The sequence below is a fragment of the Hemibagrus wyckioides genome, linkage group LG01 (genome assembly GCF_019097595.1).
Source record: "Hemibagrus wyckioides isolate EC202008001 linkage group LG01, SWU_Hwy_1.0, whole genome shotgun sequence".
Taxonomy (NCBI): Eukaryota; Metazoa; Chordata; class Actinopteri; order Siluriformes; family Bagridae; genus Hemibagrus; species Hemibagrus wyckioides.
Window position 1 is genome coordinate 13,517,464 of NC_080710.1, and position 12,575 is coordinate 13,530,038.

The 12,575-nt window shown below is 37.4% G+C and overlaps 1 protein-coding gene across 1 annotated transcript; it reads left to right on the forward strand.

Moving 5' to 3' along the window:
* Nucleotides 1-1,359: 1,359 nt before the first annotated feature.
* gsdmeb (gasdermin Eb) lies at nucleotides 1,360-12,122 on the forward strand. Its single transcript, XM_058385867.1, has 10 exons — nucleotides 1,360-1,518; nucleotides 1,894-2,104; nucleotides 3,731-3,923; nucleotides 5,689-5,863; nucleotides 7,311-7,428; nucleotides 7,699-7,815; nucleotides 8,813-8,940; nucleotides 9,607-9,802; nucleotides 9,898-9,971; nucleotides 10,669-12,122. The coding sequence occupies exons 2-10, from the start codon at nucleotides 1,894-1,896 to the stop codon at nucleotides 10,900-10,902; spliced, it is 1,446 nt and encodes a 481-aa protein (XP_058241850.1). The 5' UTR covers nucleotides 1,360-1,518; the 3' UTR covers nucleotides 10,903-12,122.
* Nucleotides 12,123-12,575: the final 453 nt, after the last annotated feature.

Here is a 12,575-nt window from a genome sequence, read left to right on the forward strand (position 1 = left end):
TCATTACAGTAAATGTAATATTATTAGATGATGAGTCATTGTCTGCGCTGTATCCTCTGTACAGTCTATGGCTCTGAGTTTGATGATTGTAGATATCTTAAAATCTCTAAAATCTGCTTCAGAATAGGTAATTACTTAAATGGTTGTAGTGTTCTTATTGTAATGATAAATGAATGTTCACCCAGTGTTCATTTTTTCTTTGCTGTAGGCTAATCATTACCACAAACCTACAAAACCATTAAATTAAATACCTTTTAACAAGTCTGTAACAAACCTTAATCCAGTTATTTTTGGCTTGATTCTTACAGGAAATCAAAAGATGACACATGGGTCAGCAACAACACATACTGGGACCTGAGAAAAGACCCAGGGTTCAGTAATGTGGATTGTCCAGTGCTGTGGTGATCTACAGCTGAACACTGCTCACTCCCAGGCCTCTTCTGTCTCCCCACTACCGCCTGGTCTGACCTTCTGATCTTAAAACTCATCTTATGGAACCCTGACAATGGCACTTTTTTTGCCTGATAATCAAAATTAAAAAAAAAAAATTCACTGGAACTCCAACCCTGTTTTCAGTAATACATGTATATCATATATGGCACATTTCTTTGCACACACTCACAATAAAATTATTTTACACATCCTGTCCAGGGTATACCCTGCCTTGTGCCCTGAGTCTCCTGGAATAAACTCCAGGTTCCCCTCATCCAGTAGGACAGCTGTGTAGAGAATGGATGCATGGCCAATACCGCTGTCACACTGCAAAGCAAGTAAAGCAGGTCCTTGAAGTTAAGAACATTGAAATAATGAAATGGCTATCCATATGGAGTCCTTATCTAAACCCAAGTAAAAATCTCTAGAAAATCCTTGGCAACAAAGTTATTGCCAAGACATCCACTACAGTTATTACAGTTATATACGGTTATTTTGTTAAAACATGCTAGTAGAACGGTGGTTTATCTACAGGTAATATTCCTTAAAATATTGTGTGATAAGGAGTAATAATATTTTAACGGAAAAAAACGATCGATAATAAATTGTTCTCTAATTTTGATTTCTACTGTAAATGCAGGTACTGTATACAATATTTGTGGTGTCATGACTAAGTTATATTATTATTACTATTATAGAAAATTTTCTTCAATTTCAGATGCCTTCGGAAGATGTTCCTTGTTTTTGTAACACCATTTGATACTGAATTGGTGATGATACAAGTAATATACACATTAGTCTAGATATTCTGTCTGGCGTTTCTGAGCATTCAGTCGGTACTTTCCTCTTATAAAATCAGAGCTGGAACCAGCCTTCTGTTAGTAAAAGTGCTTGTTTGCCATGTTTGCAAGAAATTTCAGTTTTTCAGGTCAGCATATTGAGTCAGTGGAATAGTGGCCGGGTGTGGAGGTGGAGCTGAGGTTTAAAATAGTCGCCCAGAGAAAGTAGACCAACACACATGCGCTAGAAGATATCGCGGGTGATTATCTTCACCACTTTTCTTTATCACATCCTCGAGTAAACACGGTAAGTAATCGCGTCTGTTGTGATGCAATTTATTTTATTTTGGGGGAATAAGAAGAAGCCCGAGCTGCAGCTCAGAAAGCATGTTTGTGTCGCGGGGTTTTGTTGTCACAAGAGAGCTAAGACCAGGTAGTGATTCATCTACCATTGTACTTGAACGAATAGATACATTTGAAAACAAGTACTAATGTAAAAACCTTAAGAATTATTTTCGAGGCAATGGAAAATACATCCTTTGCCCTAGAAAGCTGCTGTGTTTGTATGTAGCTTTGTATGTGTTTAGTGTTTTATAGCCTGTAAACAGTAGTTTGTTAGCATGAGATAGTAGCATTGAGATAGTAGTTATTATAATTCTGTTCTCTGCTGTTGTCGTTGAAGATGTTTTCTAAAGCGACCAAGAAATTTGTGAAAGAGATCGACCCCGACGGCTGTTTAATCCCCGTCTCCCGGCTAAATGAATCGGATAATTTGACTGTCCTTTCACTGGTCATCAAGCGGAAACCGTCCTGGTTCTGGCAGCAACCTAAGTACATACCCACTGACTTCACCCTGAAAGATGTCATACAAGGGGAAAATCCGATCCAACCAGGTACAGCGCTTTTACACTGCCTGGAAATTCATTACTGTTCTATTAAAGTTTATTATAGAAACCACGTGCATAACACTGATCGTTATATTTAGCTAACAGGTCATCCTCGATTACGCCAAAAGATTTTGTTAGGAGTTGGATTGACTTGGTTTATTTACACTTTGGATAATGGTTTCCTACATTATCCACAATGCCGTGCGAATTCTTTCTGAACGTGGTAACAGTGGGATCCCTTGTTTCATCTCTGCTTAAAGAGACAGATGCAGCAGTGTTTTTGTCCTTTACCAGTATCTGCTGTATGCACGGTTTAGCTTTACACTTCATTGCATGCTTGAGTCAATTTGCTGTCTCTAATATTTCTACATTGGACTTCTCATTAACATGATGTTGAAGATGTGGCAAATGAGAAAAGAAGATCTCACTATTGTCCTTAGGAGCTAACAGAGAAACCTGACCGATATCTCTTATGTTTGTAACTACCCATGTCCCCTGTGACATCAGTGCAGCACACAACCACTAGCACCTCCAGTAACGAGAAGCATAGATAAACAAATTAGCACCAGAATTTAAACACATTGCAAACATTTCAATATAAAGGGTTATTTATGCGTTAGTGCACATCAGTTGGTGAATAAGACTCTTACACATGCATTTTAGATTACGGGGGTTTTCACATTGAAACAGAGCAGGGATTGCATGAAAAATAATGTGAAAACTGTCATGTTGACTGGAAAGCACACTGTGGTACCCTCAAAAATGTTAGTTGATGCTACAATGCCTTTCATGCTACAATGGTTACTGTTCTCCACTTTTCATTACTGTGTTTTACACAAAATAGCAGCATTTGTTGAAGTGCCTTGGTTATTTTGTAAAACATGCTAGTAGAAAAGTGGTATACCCACAGCTAATATTTATTCACATTTTGGAGTGATGATTAATAATATTTCAGAAAAAGTCAAGTGTTTATAAAATCTGAATTTGATTTTCACTGTACATTTATTTCATTTACACAGCTGAGCAAAAATGTAAAGATCTTGCAGAAGGGCCCAGCAGTGGCAGCTTGATGGTGCTAGGATTTGAACTTAAAACCTTCCAAGCAGAGGTTCAATGTCTGGTCATGGTTCAAAGAGTTGGTATATAAACAGCCAGACAGACCTAGCACTGGCATGTACGTGATCATAAATCCAAGAGTAAGGTAGATGTCAGAGCACCAGGACATCCAGAAACAGGGAAACCAATAAGTGTGGAAAACATCAGGACAAATATCTCAGAATTAAATGATCAAACCAAAACAAAAGGCATGAAAGTGCATTTGGCTAGACTCAACAGCACATGCCTGAAGGCTCAGCACACATTCAGGACGAATTCCATGACATAGTGCCCCCCATGGCAGAATGTCCATCAACTGTCAGGGTCCCCCAAGTGTGACAGATTAAAATCTGGGTCGATACATGAAAGCAAATTGGGGAACATGATATGTTGTTATCATTCCACAGTGTTAAATGTAATCAAAACATTTATTGGCAAAACACTTGAACACATGTAGAGCAGGCAAAATGATGGAAATGTCTTATAGAGAGTTAAACTGTATATTTATGAGATGATGCCTTCCTGTGTATTCCACAGTTCTCATTGAGACAGACTTTTTAAAGTATAACAATACAATGGAAAACAGCGAGACTGGAAAAGCTGAAGCAAAAATTGGTCCAGGAAATGTGAATGTCGAGGGAAAAAGTACATCAAAACTATCAACTTCATTTGGAAACCTTAAGAAGCAAGAGGTGGATGTTCAGAAACTGCTACGTGACTGTAAAAATAGGTAAGTTAACAAGGAAGGGTCATAAATTTAGAAAGGAAGGAAGTTGAAGTGGAAGTGAAACTGCTTGGTGGCAGACTTTTTGTTGCAAGCTGCATAAAGAGTATGTTTTATTACTGATTCCAAGCTTTTGAAATCAGTTTTGTTTCTCCATATTGTTATGTGTGTTTATAAGGTCTACCACAGTCTTCAATTCAAATGTTTAGTGAATTAGTGAATGTAGATAAATCTTTATACAAAGAAATTTTACTTCTCAAGTCAAAGAAGAGTTTATGTACATTATGTACAGGGAATTACTGAGTACTGCCATCTCTTATGTATTTTTTAGATTAGGTGTGGCACAGTTGAGCTGACCTCAATACATTTCCTAGCAATATTGGGTGACAGTTTTTTAATTCACTGGGGCACTAGGTGCTAAACCATGACTTCCTTATTACTCTTAAATAAATACTGCAGCTCTAGAAGACCAACTCTAAAATGAATGACTGCACCCTCCCTTATTCTGAACTTATGTTTGCAACAACCTAATATCATATTCTGCCCTATTTCCACTTTATCAGCCTCAGCATTTTCTGTTCATCACAAACATTGCTAAACTATCAGGGCAGAGGAAGTTCAGGGCAGAGGAAGATAAAAGAGCAGTTTCAGCACTAGGATCCAGTCTTCCTCAGTGCTCTTACCAGCCTTTTGGTATGTGATGATTTGTTAATGTCACATACATGTGGTATATTGATAAGGGCAGTGTAAAAGAGCTCCTTCATCTACCAATGACATAGAAAAATAGTCCCATCAAAAAGTCTGATAGAAATGAGTTAGTAAAGCACAACAAAACACAAATTCATAGTTTTTTAATTATTATAATTATTTTATAAATGATTGTTTAAGTGTTTGGTAAGGAGAACTGGCTCTGATACTTATCCTGCATGATTATTTTGCATGTTATCCTACCAGTTAAGAATAGAAGAAGAATAGATGTTTATTGTCATTGTACCATTTGCATGTACAACGAAATTAAAAAAGTGTCAACCAGTCAAAAGTGCAGCAGTCATACATACATTCAAACCATGTTTATGACCCTCTGGAGCGCTTTCCTCTGAGCCACTGTGCAGCTGGTGAACCATACGCCAATGCAGTAGGTTAGGATGCTCTCTATGGAGCACCGGTAGAAGGACATCAGTAGTCTCTGAGTGACGTTGTTCTTTCTCAGCACCCTAAGGAAGTAGAATCTCTGCTGGGCCTTTTTCAGCAGCTCTGAGGTGTTCGTGCTCTAAGTCAGGCCCTCCTCTATCTGGACTCCCAGGAACCGGAAGTCAGCTACCCTCTCTACACAGTTTAAGCAGCTTTTAGTGGATACAAAATCTCTCTTTTTGCATAGTTTGCATGCCGAATGCTGTTGAGTTATGTTATGACCTGAGACGGCAGTTACAGCTGCTGCATCCTGCAACAATAATCTTCACATGTGCTGAAAATTTCATTAGTAGAATAAGGTGGTATAATTGCTGATTTCACTCAACTGTTCTGGCTCTTATGCCCAAATGTTGTGTATCTTGTACTGATCTTAGTAATAAAGCAAGTAGAAAGTTAGTTTGATAGATAGGCTACCTGAAATGTATGACCCTGCACCAGTATGGGATTATCTTGTATGATGCTGGATTATATATTATTCTTAATGTTTGTTAAAAGGCATTTACTAAACTTTATATTGTTGTTCTTTTGTTGAAAAGCCAAATATACAAGTTGTTGATCATGTTTTATGTGTTCTGTGTAGATGTCTGGATTTACAGCACTCCCTGTTGAAGCAGGTACTACATCGGCAGTGTGAGGTGTTCACACTGGTCAAGGAGCGAATCGTAACCACACAGGCCTGCACAGTTACTGAGACAGTGATGGGGGGAGGAAGCTGCTCAGGCCTTCTTGGATTAACCGTTCCCAAAAACATTCAGGTCAGTCCCACTGGATTAAATGGCATTACTGTTTGTTAGTTAATCATGAATTTCACCTTTTGATGACCTCGGAGCTGAGGTAGCATTGTCTAACCTTGTCTTGGATTCTTTCAAAAGTGCAAAGTAATACTACAAAGAAATTAAAAACCAAGAATGAATAATATTATGAATGCAAAGTAAGTGAAAGTATTCTTTCAGATATCCTGCCTGAAGAGGAAGGTCTTCAGACTTTCTTGGAAGGAATAGAGACTTTTCATAGTGAAAGGGAGAATCTCATTACAACACTGAGGAGCCAGTGTGAGGTCTTGCGCTATGTAGGGGTTTAAACATTTTGAGAGGGATGGGACAGAAAATTCTGCAGATTCATTTGAGAGGAAGTTCCTAAGATGCAATATAGGGATTTGGAAACTAAAGCTTGCCAAAGTTACTCAAGACTAAAAAATTTTTTTATCATGTCATTTTCAAAGACATGAGTGAGTTGTACCCCTTTTCCACCCACTCTTACTCTAGACTCTAGCTTGTCTTTATCAGCAAATTAATTTAAAACCTATATAGGGCCAGGGATGTGAATACCAAAGTTTCAAGATATTTACCCCTAATCAAGCAAGCTGACACAGAAATGTAAAAGATTATAATAACCCACTACTCCTAGCAGTCATTAGGAATTAATTCAAGCAGCTAATTTCCACAATCCATGCTAAAACAATCATCCTAAAACCGCACCTTAAACACTGAGCTGTAACTTGCCAAATTTAATGACAGGATTAATAGCTAATATAACATTGAAGAAATGTTAACATAGACATGCATGATGTTTTCTGAGCACTTCATTAGGACATCTAAGCAATTGTGCATTGTCATGCTGGAAGAAGCCATTAGCACCTAATTGTGAGTAATTGCAAGCAAATTGTGGCCATGAAGGGATGAATGTCTTCAGCTGTCCAGTTTTGGTGAACCTGTAGCCACCCAGCCTCAGCTTTCTGTTTTTAGCTGACAGAAGTGGAACCCAACAAGGTCTTCTGCTGTTGTAGCCCATTCACCGAAAGGCCTCATTTGCAGTTCCTGTTCAGTTCAGACTAGTCTCATCATTCTTCTCTGATCTCTCTCATCAACAAAGTGTTTCACCCTGCAGACTCCCACAGGATGTTTTTCCTGTAACATGACATTCTTACTGGCTTCTTATTCATTTACACCTTTAATATTTTATTGTAATTTTTACTTCATCATGATTATCCTATTATTTCAAAATGATTGTCCCATTATTTAAATTAGTCTGACACTAATCCAGTGGTCACTGAGAGAAACAACTAGAGTTTATAATCATTTTAGTTTATATAACTAGAATATAAAATAGAATTGAATGAAATAAGTTGATTGATCATCATCTATATGACATCACTCATTAAAAGCTCTTACCTCACTTTCACCTTTTCTCACTGCTCTACAGGTTTCGGTAAAGAATGGCAGCCATCATTCTGACAGTAATGTTTCGCTAGAAATCCCGGCTAAGACAGCCCTGGCTTACAGTATAATGGAACTCAGTGTGAAGAGCACGGGTGAATTTGGTAATATATTTTTGCTCTCAATCATAATTTGAGAATAAATGCAGCAGTTCAGTGCAAATCATCTTAATGCTGCTTTCATTCTTATTCAAAAGATTTGTATCATGACGAGAGAGAGATTCTGCAGTGCTGTCTCTTACAGTTTTGTGGGTTTATATCTCCTAACTATATAATTTCCTTTAAGAAGCAGAGCTCTGTGCTAATGCAATTTAACCAGGAAATGGAAGTTAGTCACCAGTGATTGGTCTGACCACAGCTTTGTTGTTTTCTTAGAGCTGTGTCTGCTGCCAGACACCTATGGATCCGTTGAGGTAGACGGCCTGCACAGTACAAACACAACACTGCTCTACAGCATGCCACCTGAATCACCAGCCCAAAAGCTACAGCAAGGTAAGAGCGGAAGTGGAGGATTAGCCGTGACCTGAAGCAGATGTTTACATTTACATTACATTTACAATAATTAATTCAATTCCCTTTTATTTGTATAGTGCTTTTAACAATGGGAATTGTTGCAAAGCAGGTTTACAGTTATATAAAAATTCAGAAAATAGATTATAAAATTAAAAATTTCAATTCCAGTTTATTCCTAATTAGTTAGTGAGAGGTGATGATGGCAAATAAAAACTCCCTGTGACAAAACCTTCGCAAGAAACCTTGAGAGGAACCAGCCTCAAAAGGGAACCCATCCTCATGTGGGTGACACGATTTATGACGTTCAGTAGACACCCTAGTTACATCACAGATTACTCACGGTGGAGATTCCCCAAGAACATTTCCTTAAAGATTAGTCCCTTTATGTAAGATGTGGTTGATTTGCTGGGTGTCGGATGAAGTCTCAAGCCTACAGAGTTTACCACTGCCAGCCTGTCTGCTGGTAACAGGTTATTTTAGGCACACTGCATCATCGCATCAGATGATGGGGAAATTCCATCCACAAAAATGCTTGAACCGTAGCAATCAATAGATGTGACACTACAGTAGTCAGTTAACATCATGGCTTTCAATGATCTTGCATCAAAACAACAGTTTTCAGAGTCTAAGCATGCATGAAGCTGAACTTCACTTAGACAGGAGTTTATACAGCAGGAAAAACAAGGCAATGGATTAAAAAATAGTGCTCTTTTAAGCTTTGGGAAGAGAGAAATTTACATAAAAATCATAGTGGCTAGAACTCATATGTTGCACACTTAAACTGAGCTGGCAAAGATAATGGCAAATCACTCTTAGCCTGACTCTTCTTAATCACAGTTAATAACCACAACCAACATGAGTGTAACCATTTACATTCCCCTTGCAATAAACAGACAATACTCACGCAAACAATTATGCAGTTTATCTCTCTGTTTCTCTCTCTCTCTCTCTCTCTCTCTCTCTCTCTCTCTCACAGAGTGGAATATGTTGCAAGTTCAGTTTGAGATGCTTTCAGGACTCCCTGCCAGTACACGCTCACTTCTCTTACAACAAATCACCCTCCTCCTGAAGGACAAGGCTGCCATCAGTACCCTGCACCTCTCAGTGGGTGAAAATAAGCAACACACAGTGTGAACTTTGTCACATGACTTTTTCTTTCCACAGAGAAGAGATGAATGAATGAAAAGGGGAACTTCACTGCTTAACTGTACTAAATGTTTCTCACACACAATCCATTTTCCCCACTGATACACTTTTACTTTTTAGGGAACCAGTAAGCATTTTTTAAAAGGATTTTTACATTTTAAACTGGGGGAGTCTCATGAACAGTGTAAAATAAAAGTACCAGTTGTACATTTTTAAAAGATTGTATTTTATTACCCAAAGTAATAAAAGCTTCAGCACAGAGGTATCACAAAACAATTACATATGAGCTATTTTTAGTTACTGTTTAGTGCTCAAACACCCTTCACTGCTGATTTGCTTTTAACAGTGGTCTTTAAATAATTGTGAATAATTGTCTCTCATTCATTTATTTAATTATTTGATTCATTCCTTCTTCCTTGCTTCATTGATTCCTTCCTTCCTAAAACAGTAAAAATCTCAGAGCGGCATTAAAAAATTGGTTACATAACACAGCACTAAACCTTGTAACACAATTAACACAAATAAAAATGCTTTATAGCTAAACATTACTTCATATGTACAACAAAACTGCAGGAAAAATGTGCATGTATTTCTACTAAATGCTTTGTTTCTCTCACTCTTCAGCTGAAGGATTTGTTTGAGGGCAGGAAGCCTGATCTGTCCAAACTAGACAAAGTGCCTTCTCTGAAGAAAGCAGCACAGACTACACTGGAGGTGTTCAAGGAGAAAGAAGGTACAGGCCATGCCCCCATCACCCCCGGACAACAGCCAGAGCCCTCTGCCCTCACTGCCACTAACATCCTCACCAGTGCCTTAGAGGGTAAGCAAGAAAATAAATACAATTGTGATTGTGCTGCTAAGAACTGAACAGGACTGGATGTATGATGTCTGCTACTCTCTCTCTTCTCTCTCTAGAGATGACTGAATCAACATTGAGTGCACTCGAATCCTGCTGCAATCGAACCACCCTACAGGCACTGCAGCTGCTGGTGAGTGTCTGCTGTTCTATGCAGTCATAAACACTACTGTCAGATTGAATTGAATTAACTGAATATCTGATCCATGAGTTGTTTCTCAGTATGCGTTCATATGCCATGTTGGGTCCTTGTACTCTTTGTTCATCTTTCACTGCAAAAGTTCAATTCCAATTGTAAGATAGCAAGTACCAAGGATGCATGAAATTACATGGATGTGCTTTTAATGCAGACTTGACTGCACTGAACCCCAGAGATCATTGTTGCAAAACAATGGCAGGTGATTGAAACCTGACCCATAACACTTGAACATATTTTTAAATGACAATAATCTAAATATGTAAGAGTAAAATAAATACATTTAAAATTGTTTATCTGCATGTCATGTTACCATTACCAGAGAACCATGAACATGTAACGCAAGGTACCTCTGCTGCCATCTACTGGCCATTTCTTTACACACTGCTATGTGTATTATTCCATTTAGTTGTGGGACTTTTTCTCAAACAATTCATAGAATCTGTTAATTATTAGATTACAGAGTACAATTTAAATTGTTTAAAGAAAAAGAAATAAAATATGTTAAGAAAATAATGTAAAAGAAATGTAAATGGCTTTGTAATTAGCATGTTTGCCTCATACCTTTAGGGTTGGTAGTTTGATGATTCGGGGGAAGGAATTTACTGGTTGTCTTGTCTGTGCTGCATTACAGGTGGAAAATATTATGGGAAATAAGGAGTGCTCCCTGAAGGATAGTACTCTGGCCCCGTTGGCTGAAAATGACACTTACAGTAAAGTACAAGAGCTGTTTGCGTCTTCAAATGTGTTACTGTCCAAAGAGGAGGAATTGATCCAGGTGGAGAACAACAGCCAGCAAGAGCACATTCCTCTAAACCTGTGCATTGCCATTTTTAGTTTAACCTCTTTATCAACCCCAACTGACTAAGTGTCAGGTGAAGACAGACAATTTGCAACAGGACAAAATTTTTGTAAAAGATAATCAAAAATATATATTTTTTAAATTTTATATGTTTATATACACCCTGCACATATATTATATAAATATATATTTATATGTTTATAAATATATGTGTAGGGTGTAGGTTTCCCCCTATTTCTACTTCAAAAATGGAATGGAACAAAATTTCACATTGCTCTCTTTCTCTCTGTTGCCTCAGGGCACAAACTTATTTGAACCACTTTATAAAGATATTGTACAGAGTAATTGGCAATAACAGGTTTAATAATGAAGGGGTGGCTTGGAATCAACAAGTAAAATATTTATTTGGTCACAGTATTTCCTGGAGGCCATTTGAAAGTCTTGTGGCATGGTGGACCATGTAGAGGATTTTCTTTCCTCAGAAAGCCATCGAAAATATGATTTACACTTGTTATTGGCCTTCATTATAAGTTAATTTCTAAATATTAAAAATTGCTTAAATGTGTTTGTTGCCACTTTAGAGAATTTTGCAGTTAATGTGTTATGTTTTACATTATTGCACTAATGTACAGGTTTCCAACCCTGGTCCCAGACTTAAACTCAATGCAACTGTTAGCTGATTAGTTGAAGCAAATAGGGAGTAAAATAGAGTCTACAGGTCTAAAAAGAGAGCATTTAGCTTTCACTTAAGGAAACCGGGGATGAGCTAGGGTTTAGTGTTGAGGAAAGAGTTGGCAGTTGCAGTGGAGGAGTTGGGGAGACAGCTGTAGCCACTGAAAGGGACAATGTTGCAGGCACTGGTTTAGATGACAACACATTCTCAAGTTATTTTTTTGTTTCCATCTTATATATAGGTCTCATGATTTGTGGAATGAGATCAAGTATGATTTTACTGACAATAAAGAGAAATTCCACTGCTTTTCATGGGACTAACATTTCTTAATGGATACATGATTGCATTTTTTAAGTACATTTTTTTTAACATTTTTTACATCATTAGTTACCATCAAATTGTACTGGAACTTATATTGTTTGTTAATAAAATGTATTTTTTCATGAGTAGTTAGTTCTTTGAATTTTCTTTTCTTTTGTCACATAGTCTTGTGTCTAAGCAATGTGTTTTTTTGTTTTCAGTAATGGAATAAAAAAATTCTTTACAAAGATGCAAAACATAATTTGGGGGGACAACTTACCATCATCTAGTGCCAGTGGCATAAAAATCACAATCCAATGAGCAACGTTATTATGCCCCTGTCTGAAGACCAAACCCCTAAAATAAATGTGGTCTGTTCTATGCCATCACTTGCATTTCTGTAATGATTCAGTTAGTAATTCATTTTGTTAGTAGTTTGATTTTTTTTAAGCAGCTATATGTAATGTTTTCAGATTTTCTAACTGCTACATGTTGATATAGCTACTGCAGTTGTGTACACACACACACACACACACTTCACTATGTGTTTTAACCCTTTTTACCAGTATACTAATGTTCCATTTCACAATCAGAATGGAAATCATTTTATTAGACATTTTCAGTCAGTTCAACATAAATGAATGAACAAGATAAACAAATGAATTATTTTATTGCCGCAAGTCTGATATAAAATTAGTCAGGACACTGTTGGCTTTCAGTATGAGGCATTGTTACCTTTGTTTGGATAACCTTACACAGAATTTTA